The 17,137-nt window shown below is 45.0% G+C and overlaps 1 protein-coding gene and 1 pseudogene across 2 annotated transcripts in view; one reads left to right on the top strand and one right to left on the bottom strand.

Annotated features, from left to right (window-relative positions):
• Positions 1-3,378: 3,378 nt before the first annotated feature.
• PBK (PDZ binding kinase) overlaps positions 3,379-17,137 on the bottom strand; it is a 41,290-nt gene continuing 27,531 nt past the window's right edge. The window contains exons 6-8 of the mRNA XM_085889900.1: positions 12,125-12,254; positions 6,226-6,396; positions 3,379-3,696 (exon numbers count right to left, since the gene is read on the bottom strand). Of these exons, the coding sequence (XP_085746026.1) occupies positions 3,509-3,696; positions 6,226-6,396; positions 12,125-12,254 (489 nt within the window). The 3' untranslated portion in view covers positions 3,379-3,508. The remainder of the gene's footprint in view (positions 3,697-6,225; positions 6,397-12,124; positions 12,255-17,137) is intronic.
• LOC147034812 (cofilin-2-like) lies at positions 12,250-17,131 on the top strand (annotated as a pseudogene). Its single transcript, XR_015060427.1, has 2 exons — positions 12,250-13,920; positions 14,002-17,131. The product of XR_015060427.1 is annotated as a cofilin-2-like (transcript).

Here is a 17,137-nt window from a genome sequence, read left to right as displayed (position 1 = left end):
ACCGATTGGAGCGAAGGAAGAGCAGCAGATATTGTCAGGGAAATTTGTCAAAATCAGATCCAGAAGAGATGGAGTACAATTGGTTGAGATCCGGGTCGGGAAGTTGACCGATTGAGTCAGTCCTAATGAGTCGCAGAAAGCTTTTGCTGAGGTGCCATGGCAGGTGAGAGAGGTACCCACACCTCGCCAACTGGCGTGATGACAATTGAAGTCACCACATAAGAGGAAGAGAGAGTTTGGATGAGAAGATAGAAGATTGTCCATGTTTTCGGATAGTGAGGTGTAGATGGAGTCATCACTGTTCGGTGGACGGTACAGTACACATATAAACATGAGGTGGGAGTGGAGGGGAAGCCGAAGCCAGAGTTATTCCTGGGGGTGTGGGGGAGTGAGAGCAGTGCATGGAGAGTGAGGAATAGAGTCTTTGATGAAGAGAGCAACACCTCCACCAGGACGAGGCTCAGGTCTGTCATATACCGTAAGAGGGAGTAACCGGGGAGAGATACTTGGGAGTCAGACACGTCTTGGGAGAGGAAAGTTTCTGTTAGGCAGATAATGTCTGGTTTGTCAGTGGCAACCTGCATGGAAAGATCTGAAAGGTTTGAGCGAAGGCCCCGGATATTTGAGGTCCACACTTTTAATGAAGAGGTAGGGGAGGAGGCTTTGGGTGCAGGAGGTGGAGGGGGAGGGGGAGGGGGAGGGTAGGACAAGGGACAAGGGGGGAGGTAAGGAGGGTTGTTGAAAGAGTGTGGGGTATTGCAGAATAGCGAGGGGAGGGGGCCGAATGAGGAGGAGAAAAGGCTCTGTGGTGCTGTGGGAGAGGGGGGACAAGAGACAAGGAAGAAGGCAGTTGAGGATTTGAGGAGGTGGCGTGAAGAGATGGAGGTGAGAGGGCAGTGGAGGGAGGCAGCTTGGTGGATGAGAGGGGGGCAACTTTGAGAAGGATGAGTGAGGGGGATGAAAGGTGGGAGAAAGGTGAGGGGGGAATTTTTGAGAGAGGTGAGAGGGAGGCTTGGAGGGAGAAGAGTGGGATGGTTGCTTTGAGAGTGAGGAGTGAGGGGGTGAATTGGCACTGAAGTTGGAAAAAAAGAATGGTTGATGGAAAGCGAACATCCATGGCAAACTGTGGTTTTTAAAAGTTTTAGGTCAGAGATGCGATTTAACACAATTCTTGATGGATGCAATGAAGGCGAATTCAGAGAATGGAGAGAAGAATCGCTGTAATAGTTGGGTTTTTTAGGCAAGGAATGAAGGAGAGCTCGAAATGAGAGCAGTCTGTTAAAATAGCAGAAGAGTAGTGCATTATGAAACAGTAAAGAGTACCACATGTGTGAGAGAGGAAGATGAAGCATTATAAGATCGTTTTTGTTGTTAATATTAATGGTTTAGACTTTAGAGAGTTCAATAGGTTAGGTCATGGAAGTGTAGAAAAAAATCAAGGAAGACGAGGAGGAAGTTAAGAGGAAGAAGAAGAAGCAGAATCGGGAGAAGGTGAGCGTGTTGTTGTTGTTGGGTATATATATATATATATATATATATATATATATATATATATATATATATATATATATATATATATATATATATATATATATATATATATATATATATATACATTTTTTTTTTTTTTTTGAGATAAGAAAGAGATTAGTTGGGAGAATGGGGGATGTTTGGAAAGTGGGGAGGATGAAAATTGAAGGTAATGGGGAGAAAAAACAAAAAAATAAAAATAAAAAAAACGATCGAACACCGAGTGGAACCGGTAGGCCTCAAGCCTAGGCCTCAAACACCAGGTAAGAACGTCGACAAAAATACTCACAAAATAGCACGAGTTTTGAAACAAAACCAAACTAGGAACACACAGTAACATGTAGGTGAGAAAATTAAACAGTTAAAACGGGACAAATAATGACCGGAAACTTAACTTTGTGAACGTCAGCAGGGAGCCCCGAAGGAGACCTCTCGTCGCTCGAAAACCGGAACTTTCACTGTGAGTTCCGGTTTTGCATCATAAACCATTCCACAACTATCTGTCCCTTCAATCTCTCCACTCTCACCACCTTTCTGCTCTCTTCGGTACAATTATTCCAACTACATTACTTGTTCCCCTCCTCTCTGCTCCAATGCATTCCTGAACACCTCTCCACTCCATCGTTCCCACATTCAGACTAACTATCTGAACTTCACATCTGGTTCTCTGCTGACCCCCTTGGACTCTACTTTCTGCTACAGCCAAGGAAAGCAGTATATCAGCTGCCCCGGACAGAATAGCATTATCTTGGCCTCGCAGCACCAGTACCATCATGATGTGTTTGGGATGTTATAGCAACTCAGCAATGCTGCTCGGCTGACCTGACAGTTTGGTTTGTCTTGAGTTACCTTGTCCTCGCCTTTGTCTCAACATACTTCCCCACAAGGCAGTGGGTGTTTTGAAGTTGGGGTTACTCGCCAAATTCACCGTTGGAGTCTCTTGCTCTCATCCACCTCACTTGCCACCTCACTTCTTCCGTTTGTAACTCTGGACAGGGGTCTGTATCGGGGGCTGTCAGCCTGAGCCAGCTGAACCTGGAACTCACAGTAGGCAGGGGCGTTACTCCTTGAAGTAGCTACGAAGCTAGCTGTTACCATGACCATTCATATTTATCTATTCGAGCAACAACCGCTCCCACTGGGAGCGAAATATGGTTTATATATCCCCTCCTTCCTCAAGATCCTGTTCCATATCCTTTTACCAATAGTAACACCTGTTCCCTCCATGAGTGAAAAAGGCATCAATACCCGCTCCCTCCAGCAGAGGAACAGTGGTTAAACCACTTGCACTATTCTCCACGTACAGGCGAAAATCGCAAGTCGTCTCCTCATTCTCGCCGGGTGCGGGGTAGAGGGGTGAGCGGAGAATTGTGCCCATGACCTGACCTGACCCTAGGTACCCTGAGCACATATGCAAAGTTTTGTCCAGCCATTGTTGATTCTAGAATGATCAGATATACATACATACATAACATGCATAGAGAATTGCCTTATTTTAGTACGATTATGCATCGTCTCTTGACCCTTTTCCCATATTCCTTTTACGGTACAAACTCCTTGTGACCTCTAGTTCACACCCAACCTCGATCTCAGTCTTTGATCTCTGATGTTCAATTATGTCACCCCTTGTTCGCCATTAGTCCTGTCTTTTTCCCCGTTGATGTTTCACCCCTCCCCAGGAGTTATGATGTTTGTCATCTCTCCCATCCTTTATACCAGTGCCTCATATGGCAGTAGATCTGAGAATGAATGATAAAGTATATCTGTGTTCAGACTCACACGCAAACAGAATACAGCCCGTTTTATCCTTGCATAACCATATTATAAAGAAAACAGTAGCTCCACGCATTCAACACATTATTTTAATTCAGGGGAGGAAAAGTTCAAACATAACAAACTATTTTGTTTCCAATGAAGTATTTGGCTTGATTAAATTCTGATGAAAACTACCTGTTGTATGACTTTGACAGCGTGCATGTTAAACCAAATCCTGCAGGGCTAGGACGATTTGCTGTGCAGACGGCCGACCATGAGGACTTTCATCTGTGCAAGCAGCACACAATTCCATCATACGCTGGTAATCTGGACCCAAGAAAGGCAGTGCTGGTCGAGTGCCCAGTGAGACTTGGTAAGCATCATCGAGTTCTTCCTGAATCATCGAGTCGTCTGCACAGAGAAAAATTTCAAACATTCCACACTTAGCACGAACCTCAAGCAAAATTAGCTTGCGAATCAAATGCACCGTCTCTTCCCTTTCTAAAGTATCTCTAAAAATGAAAATGCAAGATTATTTCCATGAAAATAAATGACATGAGCTTTACACAATAGTTTTGCCTCGCTGTTGAGAGTAAATTAACATATTCATTATGGCAAAAAGTTTCACCAACATTAGGGGAAGTTATGGTGTATCATCATCATCACTTTTATGGCCGTTTCCATGCTTGCATGTGTAAGTCGTGGTTCACCTAATGGCTGCTTTTTACAGGTTGCACATTCCCTTGCTAGCCCTCTTTTCTTTTCTTTTTGTATACCTTGTCGAGGCTTGTATGAGAGCGAACGCACAACGCACAGCAAGGGGGGGGGGGCATGAGACAAGAGGGGCGGGAGTGGGAAGGACAAAACAGTGGGGAACAGAGACATTAGGATTTCTGTGGAAAGGAGAGGGATGGGGCGGGGAACACGGGGTATACAAGATGGATATTACAGGGACTTTCAGGAAGGAAAGCAGGGAATTTAAGGAGGTGGGTTTGGGTGGATTATCAGGGGTAGAAAAGATCGAGGATTTGGATGGAGGATGATAAGAGGTGGTGGTGAACAGCTGTTTTGAAGGCCTGGAGGGAAGAATGGGATTGAGTAGAGTGAGGGAGTTTATTCCAAAGGCGGGAAAAAAAGAGGAATGAAAGAGTGAAGGTGAGCAGTGATTCGTGATTTTGGTAGTTTTACCAGAAGGGGTTTTTTGGCGGACCTTGAGCGCCCTGCGGAAATGTGGTAGGGACGAATCACAGAGAGAGCGGGGGGGGGGGCGAGGCTGGAGAGGAGACGGTAGAAGACAGAAAGACCACCGACCAGCCTGCGGTGAGAGGCCCAAAGACTCAGCCTCATCGTGGGAGATGCCAATGATCCGAAATGCCTTGGTTTCCACAGCGTGAAGCTGAGAAAGGTGAGAGGCAGGAGCACCAGCCCAGAGGGGAGAGCAGTACTCCATCAGGTTGCTGACGAAAGCTTTGTAAGTGGTCAGGAGCTCAGGTGAGCCGAGGAAGGACTTTGCACGACGGAGGATTCCCAGTCGGCGACTGGCTTTGGAGGCGAGGTTTGAAATGTGGCTTTCCCAGGAAAGGAGGTGGAGGTACGAGATGGACATTACAGATGGAGATGGAGGTCTTGTTAGACCTTTAACTCCAAGATCATCTCTCAGCAACATATCCCATGTTTTCCTCAGACGGCCTCTCGCTCTCCTTCCATTCACATTCATATTTATACACCTCTTCACACAACTACCCACCCACATCCTTTCCACATGTCCAAACCATCTCAACCTACCCCCACGCATAACCTCACTAATGCTTTCTACACCTAATCTATCTCTTAATTCCACATTTGATTTTCTATCCTTCAGTGTCACATCACACATCCACCTCACCATTCTCATTTCATTTCGTTCACACCTCCATTCATCCTCTTTGATCACCCATGTTTCGCTGCCATACAACATCACACTTCTAATACAAGCTGCATACAGTTTTCCCTTTAATATCTGGAGCTTATTAAAGGAAATTAAGAAATCATGATTTTGTATAGTCCCCCCCCCCTCTAGGTATCACAAATTTCAAAGCACTGGATGAGAACGTGCTCCCCCCACCCCCTAGTCTTCATGATTAAATGGTTTGAGCCAATAGGGTGTCGGGGGAAATATCGCACATCACACTTGAAGTCATTGCTGGGAGAAATGACACATGAAGCTCCAAGTATAAGTTATAAACAATCCATATACAGTCCACGAATCACCTGAGGGTTAGAAGAACTGGACAGGCAATAATGGGATACATCGTTCATGCAGAAAGACTCATTTAAGCATCTTCATTGGCTCAAGATCATTGTGGCCCAGTTTGCAGCCTAGCTAGTGGTCTGTCGGTTTAGTGTAAAACAGCAGCAGTGACTGTTTAAAAAAAATAAACTTGCACGGTATTGACTGAATAGTTTGTGGTTATTCCATTCTTTTTTTAACTTTTGGTTGGTGTGCCGCACGAAACGCCACGATAAGCTATTTATACAGCTTCACATGCCGCTTGTCCAAGGTGGAAAACCCCCTGGGGGAGCTGGCAAATTAAGTTACGACAACATCTGTCATATGACCTATAGTCCCCTTGGAAAGTTTGGTTGAGGTTGGATGAGTAACAACCAAATGTATCCCGGTCAGACAGATAGAAACCAGTGTGATTGTAAGGTTTTAGCATCAATGTGGCTCTCATTAAAAAAACAAAACCCCTCTTGTGCTTTTCCAACTTTAAAAGAGAGAAACACTGTTTTCAATGATACCTCCCTACCAGATCCTCCAACGGTCTAACCTATCAACTGACATTTATTGCATGATACTTTCCACTGGAAGGCAAGACATCATTTTATTTGTTTGATCATTTTAATTTTTAAGTCGACTTCAATCGATTCCATAAAAACAACAACAACATGGAGATTTACCTTCATCACAGCTATCTGGCAGGATAACATGTGGGATCTCCAAGGTCATCATCTCCCACAGGACGAGCCCATAAGCATAAATGTCAGCCTTGTCCGTGATCTCTTTTCCGAAAAGCGCCTCAGATGGAATCCAAGGCTGTGTACCTGTGTAGAACGCTTTGGGATCTTTCACTGCAAAATTTACAAACGGAACAAGTTTGGGGAAAAGTGATCGAGAAAAAAAAAAGTTCTGGTCAGCAAATAAACTCGGATAAGAGCACTCTGTTATGTTCTTGTGAGTGGAATAATGAAGTACAATTAGCGAATCCATTTATTTTCATCTTTGCCTTGTGGCATTAACAATATTAAACAAATACTGCTGAAATTATGCATCGTATGATAAGCTTCACTCACATTACCTATCAACCCAATGTTACATTTGATCCCAATTAAAAGTTCACATGAAAAATTAAACGTCACATGAGAGCGAAAGCAAGAGAGAAGCATCAGATGATTTGAACTCAACTTATGGTCTGCAAAAAATATTTTTAGAAGGAGCATGATCTTTGACCTGTTGAACCCAAAATCAAATTGGTTCATATTTGTATTACAGGCCGTACTTCTGCCGAGTTTAGTTCAATCCCTTCCGTGGGTCACAAGTTGGAGGAGAAGAGAGACAAAGACAGAAAGGAATTGGAGGCAACCAATATGCCTGAAAATAGGTTAGAACATGGATTGCAGTTGGATAAATTTCCAAAACATGGTTTGTGGTGCATCATAAAGGTGAAAACGTTGATGAATTATGGGAAGTGCACAACAAGAGAAACAATAAACGAGAAGGGCACTCAGTAGAGTGCATACCTCCACCAGGCTGAACAGTTCACGCTTTGTATCCCGCTGATAGGCCAGATCTGCATTCAGACATTAACGAAAATCTCGTCACCTACCCAACTCATCCACCAAGTGTGTTCATAATCCATCCACAACTTTTTGAAATATGCCATGTATCGATATATCGTTTTAGGCCCCATCTCCCAATGGTGAAGAATCACCTTGAAAGTAAAAAAAAAAATTCTTATATCCGGATCCAGATTCGGATCTTCACCAAAATTGAATCAATTTGTCCTCGTCACATACGCAACCTGTCCTCCAAATTTCAGCCGAATCCATCTTAAACTTCTTGAGACATTGTGCTACGTATCGTTTTTACCATATCTCTCAATGGGGAAGAATAGCTTGAAAAATTCTGGTATCCGGATCTGGATCATCACCAAAGTCTAAATAAATTCGGCCTTGTCACACACCAAATTTAGTCCTAATCCATTCACAACTTTGTGAGATATCTTGCTCACAGACAGACAGACAGACAGGGGTGAAAACATAACCTCTGTCCACCTTAGGTGGCAGAGGTAAAAACAGACAATTGAATCGGAAGTTTTCCGCTGTCGATGCACCCTCCTTTGAACATGTTAAATGAGTTATTCGTGCCTGTTTTTTGTGTCCTTCATAACGTCCCGAGAAACAGTAAGTTTTCAATTTTGATTGACTGTGAAACTGACAGACAGATTGAAGCAATTGCTTTACCATGCTGTGTACATGCGTGCTCGGGACAAGAAACCGTACAAATTGTCAAATTCAGAGCAAAGTACTGCTAAAACTGCAAGTTCATGTTCTGATTTGTGTTCTACAGTGTTCAAATATCTTCTTCTTCTTCTTCTTTCGGCTAGCTCCCGTTAGGAGTCGCCACAGCGGATCAACCGTCTCCATTTCGCTCTATCCTCCACATCTTCCATTGACACTCCAACCACCCGCATGTCTGCCCTCACCGTATCCATGAACCTCTTCTTTGGCCTTCCTCTTCTCCTCCTGCCTGGCGGCTCCATCTTCAACATCCTTCTCCCGATATACTCCGCTTCCCTCCTGTGCACATGTCCAAACCATCTCAATCTCGCCTCTCTCACTTTGTCTCCAAACCGTCCTACCTGCGCTGTCCCTCTAATATACTCATTTCTTATTCTATCCATCCTCGTCACTCCCAACGAAAATCGCAGCATCATTAACTCTGCCACCTCCAGCTCCGCTTCCTGTCTTTTTGTTAGTGCCACCGCCTCCAAACCATACAACATAGCAAGTCTCACTACCGTCTTACATACTTTCCTCTTCACTCTTGCAGCTACCCTTCTGTCACAAATCACTCCTGCAACTCTTCTCCAACCACTCCATCCTGCCTGCACTCTCTTTTTCACTTCTCTCCCACACTCACCGTTACTTTGGACAGTTGATCCCAAGTATTTAAACCCATCCACCTTCCCCACCTCAACTCCTTGCAACTGCACCATACCACCACCCTCCCTCTCATTTACGCACATGTACTCCGTCTTACTCCGACTGACTATCATTCCCCTTCTCTCCAGTGCGTACCTCCCACCTCTCGAGGCTCGCCTCAGCCTTCTCCCTACTCTCCATACAGATCATGATGTCATCTGCGAACATCATAGTCCATGGAGACTCCAGTCTGATCTCGTCCGTCAACCTGTCCATCACCATTGCAAACAGGAAAGGGCTCAGAGTCGATCCTTGGTGCAATCCCACTTTTACCTTAAACCGGTCCGTCATTCCTACCGCACACCTCACCGCTGTCACACTGTCCTCGTACATATCCTGCACGATCCTCACATACTTCTCCACCACTCCCGACTTCCTCATACAATGCCACAACTCCTCTCTTGGCACCCTATCATAAGCTTTCTCTAAATCCACAAACACACAATGTAACTCCTTCTGGCTTTCCCTTTACTTCTCCATCAACATTCTCAAAGCAAACATTGCATCAGTGGTGCTCTTTCCTGGCATAAACCCATATTGCTGCTCACAGATCATCACCTCTCTTCTCAACCCAGCTTCCACTACTCTTTCCCACAACTTCATGGTGTGGCTTAACAACTTTATCCCCCTGTAATTTCCACAGCTCTGCACATGACCCTTATTCTTGAAAATCGGAACCAGTACACTTTATCTCCACTCCTCTGGCATCCTCTCACTTTCCAAGACATTATTAAACAATCTGATTAACAACCCCACTGCCATCTCTCCTAAGCACTTCCATGCCTCCACTGGTATACCATCTGGGCCAACCACCTTTCCACTCTTCATCCTCTTCATAGCAGTCCTCACTTCATCCTTACTGATCCACCCCACTTCCAGATTCACGATCTCCACTTCTTCCAACCTTGTCTCTCTCTCATTTTCTTCGTTCATCAGCTCCTCAAAGTACTCCATCCACCTTCTCAACACACTCTCCTCGCTCGTCAACACATTCCCATTTGCGTCCTTTATCACCCGAACCTGCAGCACATCCTTCCCAGCTCGGTCCCTCTGTCTTGCCAATCTGTATAAATCCTTTTCCCCTTCTTTTGTATCCAACTTCGCATACAGCTCGTCATGTGCCTTTTCCTTGGCCTTTGCCACCTCTCTTTTTGCCTTTCGCCGCCACTCCTTGTACTCCTGCCTACTTTCTTCATCTCTGAGACTATCCCACTTCCTTTTCGCCAACCCCTTCTTCCTTATACTTTCCTGTACTTCCTCGTTCCACCACCAAGTCTCCTTATCTTCCTTCCTCTGTCCAGATGTCACACCAAGTACCTTCCTAGCTATCTCCCTCACCACTTCTGCTGTAGTTGCCCAATCATCCCACCCATCTTTACCACCATCCAACGCCTGTCTCACCTCCTCCCTAAATTTCATGCAACAGTCTTCCTCCTTCAGCTTCCACCATCTGGTCCTTGGTTCAGCCCTCACTCTCTTCCTCAACCTCACCTCTAAAATCATCCTACAGACCACCAATCGATGCTGTCGAGCTACACTCTCCCCTGCCACCACCTTACAGTCCTAATCTCTTTCAGGTTGCATCTCCTGCTTAAGATGTAATCCAGCTGTGTGCACTTTCCTCCACTCTTGTATGTCACCCTGTGTTCCTCCTTCTTCTTGAAATACGTATTTACCACTGCCAGTTCCATTCTTTTTGCAAACTCTACCACCATTTGCCCTTCCACATTTCTCTTGTTGAGACCGTACCTACCCATCACCTCCTCATCCTCTTTATTCCCTTCCCCAACATGCCCATTGAAATCTGCTCCAATCACCACTCTTTCATCCTTGGATACACTCTCCACCACTTCATCTAACTCACTCCAGAAATCTTCTTTATACTCCATCTCACACCCCATATGTGGGGCATATGCACTGATGACATTCATCATCACCCCTTCAATTTCCAACTTCACACTCATCACTCGGTCAGACACTCTCCTCACCTCCAATACCCTCTTGACATAATCTTCCTTCAGGATTACCCCGACACTATTTCTCCTCCCATCCACACCATGGTAGAACAGTTTGAAACCACCTCCAATGCTCCTAGCCTTACTCCCCATCCACTTGGTCTCTTGTACACACAGTATGTCAACCTTTCTTCTCTCCATCATATCAGCCAACTCTTGCCCTTTGCCAGTCATCGTCCCAACATTCAGAGTTCCAACTCTCACCTGCACACTTCTACCCTTCCCCCTCTCCCACTGCCTCCAGACTCGCCTTCCCAGTCTCCTTCTCCTCCTTCGCCCAGCAGTAGCACAATTTCCACTGGTACCCTGCTGACCACCGGTACCGGTGGCGGTCGTTGGTAACCCGGGCCTCGACCGATCCGGTATGGAAATTCGTTTTGTTGTCCGCATAATGATTTGGCATAGGTTTTTATGCCGGATGCCCTTCCTGACGCAACCCTGGTCGCCTCTTACGACACACAGGGATATGGTACACCTATTCTAACCGGGGCATACACCAGGCCCAGTACAACTGGTATTCATTTCGCCGACCTCAGAAGGATGGCAGGCTGAGTCAACCCCCTGGTGTTTTCGACTTGGTATATATATATATATATATATATATATATATATATATATATATATATATATATATATATATATATATAATTCAGTGTCCCAACGGGGCTAGAACTCAGGACCTTTTGGGTCCCAAGCCACTGCCCTAACCACTGCGCCAACACCAGGCTCTGCAGTGTTCAAATATATATAATTCAATTGCAATGAAGTAGTTCCTCGATCATCGACTGACGTCTGTTAGACATCGATTGAACCAATTGCTTAACCCTGCTTTGCGCGATGCGGTAACAAATGTGGTGAAAATGACAAGGATGGTCATGAGTATTGATATTAAAAAATGACAAGTCTGGAGATGGCGATGGTTCACGAGCAATGTACATGGTTCGCCTTTTTTTTTGACTTTCGAGGGGACGCCACGGGCAAACTGGCGGGAATCGGGAAAAACGTAAATGATGAAAGTTGTGGTACTCGAAGAGCACGACTTGCATACCAACTTTCATTCGAAACAGTTGAAAACCCAAGGAGCTCGATGCCCAATTTATTGATTTTTTTTGACATTTTCTAAGTTCATGACCTTGTGATGAAAATGAAAAATCGAGCTCCGTGGGGCAATGCAGGTGCCATCGCGCTAACCAAATACCGAAACCCCTACCAGATTCGACAAACCCCCTCGGAGAAGATGTAACTTGAAATCGGCTACCCCCTAAAAACACGTTTTTTTGGGCATGGCTCCACCCATAATGGGCGCAGCACGCCCATTCTCAGAAAAACACAACAAGATCATGATATAAACCTCCCACCCATATTTTATCAGGATCGGATCAAAACCCACGGAGCTATGCTTGGGACAGACAGACAGACAGACACACACCCATAACGAATATAGTGGTCACTTACTGACTCGTGAACCAAAAAGGAAATGGGGGTGTACAATGTTTAGTAGGCGTGTTGAAGAATGAGAATACTGTCCTCTAAATAAATAAATAAAAACACCATCACCCTTAGGTCACCCGTGTACTCACACTTCAAGTTCTCCTCAAGCTCCAGGGAAACTCCAACATCACAGATCTTGATTTGTTCAAAGTCCCCCATCACAACAACATTTGCGCTCTTCATGTCCCCATGAAGGACTTTCCTCTCATTGTGAAGATACTGTCAGAAATGTACACCATTAATAGTTTGTACATACAAATCTAACTTTTACAATAATCAACATGGATCCACTCTTGCACATTACACTCAAGTGAAATCCATGAAATATGCACTTATCACAAATTAGGCGCCGATGGCATCGATATACTCTTGATGAGTCCTTTATCTCCACTCCTCGTCCGTCAACAGCGCCTCAGACTGCAAGCGCAAACGGCTGCAAGATTGTGGCCAGTATATACCGGTATATCGGTGATAAAAAGAAAATTAAATGCATAGTTTTTTATACACAGGTTCCAAAAATATGTAATGGTCCATTACGTATTCATATATAACGTACACATCATTGACAAACGGTAATTTTTCAAAGTAATCCCACATGGTGCCCCCCCCCCATGAGGAGAATGGTTATTTTACTTCAACTATTATTAAATATGATTTTGCTTTAAAGCAAGATCAGTATTGGTAATCAGCACAGGCTGGTATGACGATGGCAGATCGCCGTGCCAGTAATCGGCGTGGGCTTTCCAAAGCACACCCGATTTATATAAATTAAACAATTGGCAATTGCTTTAAAACCAGCCACAAGGGCAAAGAAAAACGTGATTGCTTGAATGGTGTTTGGGTGCTGAGGGTTAAAAGTTAAAACCGACTGTACTTCCGGACGCGTTCGGCGAGTTTTGTCTCCGGGCGGTATTTATAGTATGACTGGTAGAAAATGGATTTCAGACATTACTTTGTTTCCATCTTCACTGTTATCCAATGCAGAATCATTTTGATGACAGTATGAATCGTAATTAATGCTACACCGCACCTCTGCCTTCCCTTCCCCCACCTCTCCTCACTCTCCCTCCCTCGCTCCCCTCCATCTGCTCACACTCCCCCCCCCCCCCTTCTCTCTCTCTCTCCACCCCCTTAGTATCCACGTCAGCAAAGCAACGGGTGGTAGTTGCTAGTCTCCAATAAAGCATGAAAGTCGTTGAATAACAATAGTTTGATCTGTACGTGACAAATATCACATGTCAAAATGACAACTGAACCATGGTTAATTGAACCAAATACATCTGCATGTGTGTCTGGAACATCAACTTAATGACATTAATTATAGGATAATCCTTATTACCCATGCTAATTGGGAATCATAAGATACACCAGGGCTGGCAGGATGGCCTAGAGCAGTGGGCCCCAACCTTTTGATCCCATGGGCCGCATTCACCACTCCCATGTATGTTGGGAGACAGAAAAAAATTGATGCATTTTATTGAGAAACTTGATACTGTCACACAACGTTTGTGTTGAGAAATCGATACAACATTTGGGGTTTATTGGAGTATTGTTTTTTTAATTAATAAATTTTATAGGTATTCGATCGATGCATTGTTCACGCACTGTAATTCTGAACAAATTTCCGTTCAGGGTGTAATTAATTTTAAATACTGCCGCAAGATGCCGGAAGGTAAAATCAAATTGATTTGATTCCTCCCGGTGGTAAGCGGCAGTGGCCGGCAACGGCATTGTGTAAGGCTTTTCAGGTCACGGCGCCGGCCGGCAGTGGCATTGTGTAAACCCCTTTAAAATTGCTACATGGAAATGTGTTTTGATTGGAAAATTCTCGCGGGCTGCAGTATAGGGCGCCGTGGGATGCAGGTTGGGGACCAATGGCCTACAGGTATGCGCACTCAAATCTAAGCTGTCGAGCCTGGGTTTGAATCTTAGCCTGGCTATAAACTATCATCCTGATGTTTCACAGGTCGGGTGATTCATCAGTGTGTGTGCCGTGCCATCTCATCTGCCAGAAGAGAAACGATGTCCCCTCTGCCGGCATTAGTTGGAGGACGTTAAATATCTCACGGTGTCCTTCTCGAAGATGATGCAAGTGATCAGAGGCCACCATGGCCAAATTCCAAATTCCTGCCCTGACTTACTCAGTGGGAGCGGCAACCCACCTGGGATTGTAGCCTCGTGACTGCTTCAGCAGCACCAACACTCAATAGCAGTTTCATGAATGACACCTATTTTGCACCTGTTTTGGGAAATTCTCTGCTCAGTGGGTTAGGGATACCCTTTCTGGATTGCTGTCTTCGTGTTTGCTTCCAAATTGGATTGGGTAGTCTATCAAATTTTTCGCGTACTCGGCCAATCCGACAGTTGTCTCACCGTTCTCGGGATGCATTGGTTTTTGTAGAATATATTGTGGATAGTGAGGAGTTTCCTTGTTTTGATATGTCATTTATCGATTTGTGATTGTGGCCAGTTTATTATTCCGCAAATGTACTGGATTACTGGGATTGCAAGTTGGTTAATGGCTTTGACACTTGTATATTCCAAGGTATTTGTATGACGCTCCATTTTCTCGTTCCTGTATTGTTGTATTTGACGTATTTTTTTTTTAATTCTTTGAAAAAAAAATTGTTTGTTTGTTTGTTTACTCTGTACGAATATGCACTTGGCACATTTATCATGGCCAAATTGCATTTGAATGTCATTGGATTACCGTTTCACTAATTTCAGTTGTTCTGCCAATTTTTCTTCATTTGGTGCAAAGAGACTGCACCATAGGTGCAGTCGAATCTGTTTGTTCACGTTTTCTTTGTGTGTAGCGTGATTGCAAGACAATGTCTGGTGTAGCAGTTCATAATGAAGTTTTACTTCCTGAGGATGCTTCCTGAGGATGAAGAATGCAACTGATAGGCAGAAGATTGTCTTGTTTATCATCCAAGACAACAAAATAAAGATTGATCAAAAGAGTTTTATCAAGGTAGACGACATCAGCATAACAGTGGAAGATGCTCATAAAGCTTTAACTGATATTTTGCGCAAATGAGACAACTGCTGCTATATCTTGTACAACGTGGAATATAAAACAACTGTGATCAAAAAGCAGGATCTTGTACTTATATGGTGTGATGACCTTGACCCGATTAAAAACAAGATGGTATATGCAGCATCTGCAGGTACGCTCAAACATAACTTGACAGGTTATAAGGCTAACGCGGAGATACACAACTTGGACTCGTTCATTGACTGCAAAGACATTGCAGAAAAACTCGGCCCGGATTTGATTAAACTGGAGGAGAGGGAAGTGAAAAAGGGTCATTCTGCAAAAAAAAACCCCCAAAAAAACAGAGCCATTCTGTCCTCACCATTCTAAGCAACAGATTTTTCATACTTCGATTTGTGTTTCTTTCTCACAAATTCCAGGTTCCTTTTTCCTGTAATTTAGCACATTTACTTTGAATTGCTTCTTCAAAAAAAAAAAAAAGTATATATATATATATATATATATATATATATATATAGTTGCTGGCTGGGGAACGGTGGCGAGAACGACCACAAGGTGGGGGAGGTTACGTCGTCTCCCACCAGACTCCCCGGAATTGAAGGCCGTCGCTCCGGATAACTCCGTGAGGCGGTGGGTGGCTTAACCGACAGTGGACGCCAATACTTCCACCGTGTAGCGTAGGGTCTTTTTGTCTAGAACCAATTTACCTAATTAACCACGCGGTGTCATCTACCGGGGAACCACACCCTCGGCACGTCTTGCTCGAACCGGGTCACTCTACCAACTGCGGTAGAGTTCCAACTCCCGACCACCAACTCCGGTTTGGGTGCAGTCGAGCGGAACTGCTAAAGACGTGCCGGCTTGGATGAGCAGATTAACTGGAACAAAGACCCAGCTAAAACTCAGACCTGGACCAATGAAAAAGGACGGAAACGAACTGGGAACATTTCTAATAATGGTTTATTTACAATAAGGACACAGAGCAAGACTTATCACGGAGTATACAAGAAAGAATTCACAATGATCAGAAATAAACACTTAAGCAGTTCCACTTAAGAGACAGCACTATACACGCAGACACACACACACACACACACACACACACACACACACACACACACACACACACACACACACACACACGAAAATAAAACCCAGGTGTTTTATTAGGACCCCCGCAGCCAGGGAGAGAGATGAGCTGGGGTCGCGGTTTGGCGGGGTACCAGCACGTTGGAGGGATGGGGGTGCTCCGTGGTATGGCACCTGCCAATGGCCGTGCAGCCCGGCCCACAGTCACACGCGTGGGGCTCGTGTCTGCGGAGGACCTTGAGAGGAGTAGTCGGAGTCCCAGGGCGGGGGTCAGGGTCGCGGACAGGACCCAGCAAAACTTCCACGAACGCCCCAGACTCCAGCAACGAATGCCCCATCTCCAATAAACCTCCGACGAACGCCCTCGAATGCCCCACGCAGAGCTGAACTCCTTCTGAAGTGAACTGAACTCAGACTCCAGCTCAGAACACACGACGCACACCAACCAACTCACTCCTCCAAAGAACTCTCCTCAAGACTGAGGATGGTGTCGTCTTTTTATGGACCTCCCCGAACGGAGCGGGGGCTCGGTGGAACAGACATCACTGTCCGCCCTGATTGGACAGGGCCTCCACGGACCCGGCCCTTTTGGGGGGGGTTCTCGGCCTTGTTGGGGAAAACCCACCCCCACCCCTCCACGCGTGTTTGCACTCGTCAATCAAGAGTTACAACGTTGAAAAGGTCGTCGAGCAAGACTTACAACGTTGAAAAGGTCATCATGCAAGAGTTACAATGTTGAAAAGGAATGTTTGTGGAAGCGGCAAGGAACGGCTGCAAGATCTTGCCTCGGCAAGTCAGGGTGTGAGTAGACAGCGGGTGGGTAGTGGATCATGATGGGGGATGGGATGGTTGTTGGATGTAAAGATTTAATAACCTACTGGTACCTAAAAAAACATCGCAATGCACACCTTTGATTCTCCCACAAGACAAAAGGAAGGGACCTGTCTTCACATGTACTTAACGGAATAACTGACTTTTGGGATATCTGTATGTTTGAATGCATATGTTTTCCAGA

This window comes from Eptatretus burgeri, chromosome 1 (genome assembly GCF_056783735.1).
Source record: "Eptatretus burgeri isolate ZD-2024b chromosome 1, Ebu_testis_v1, whole genome shotgun sequence".
In the NCBI taxonomy this organism is placed as follows: Eukaryota; Metazoa; Chordata; class Myxini; order Myxiniformes; family Myxinidae; genus Eptatretus; species Eptatretus burgeri.
This window is presented reverse-complemented; position numbering and strand designations above follow the sequence as displayed.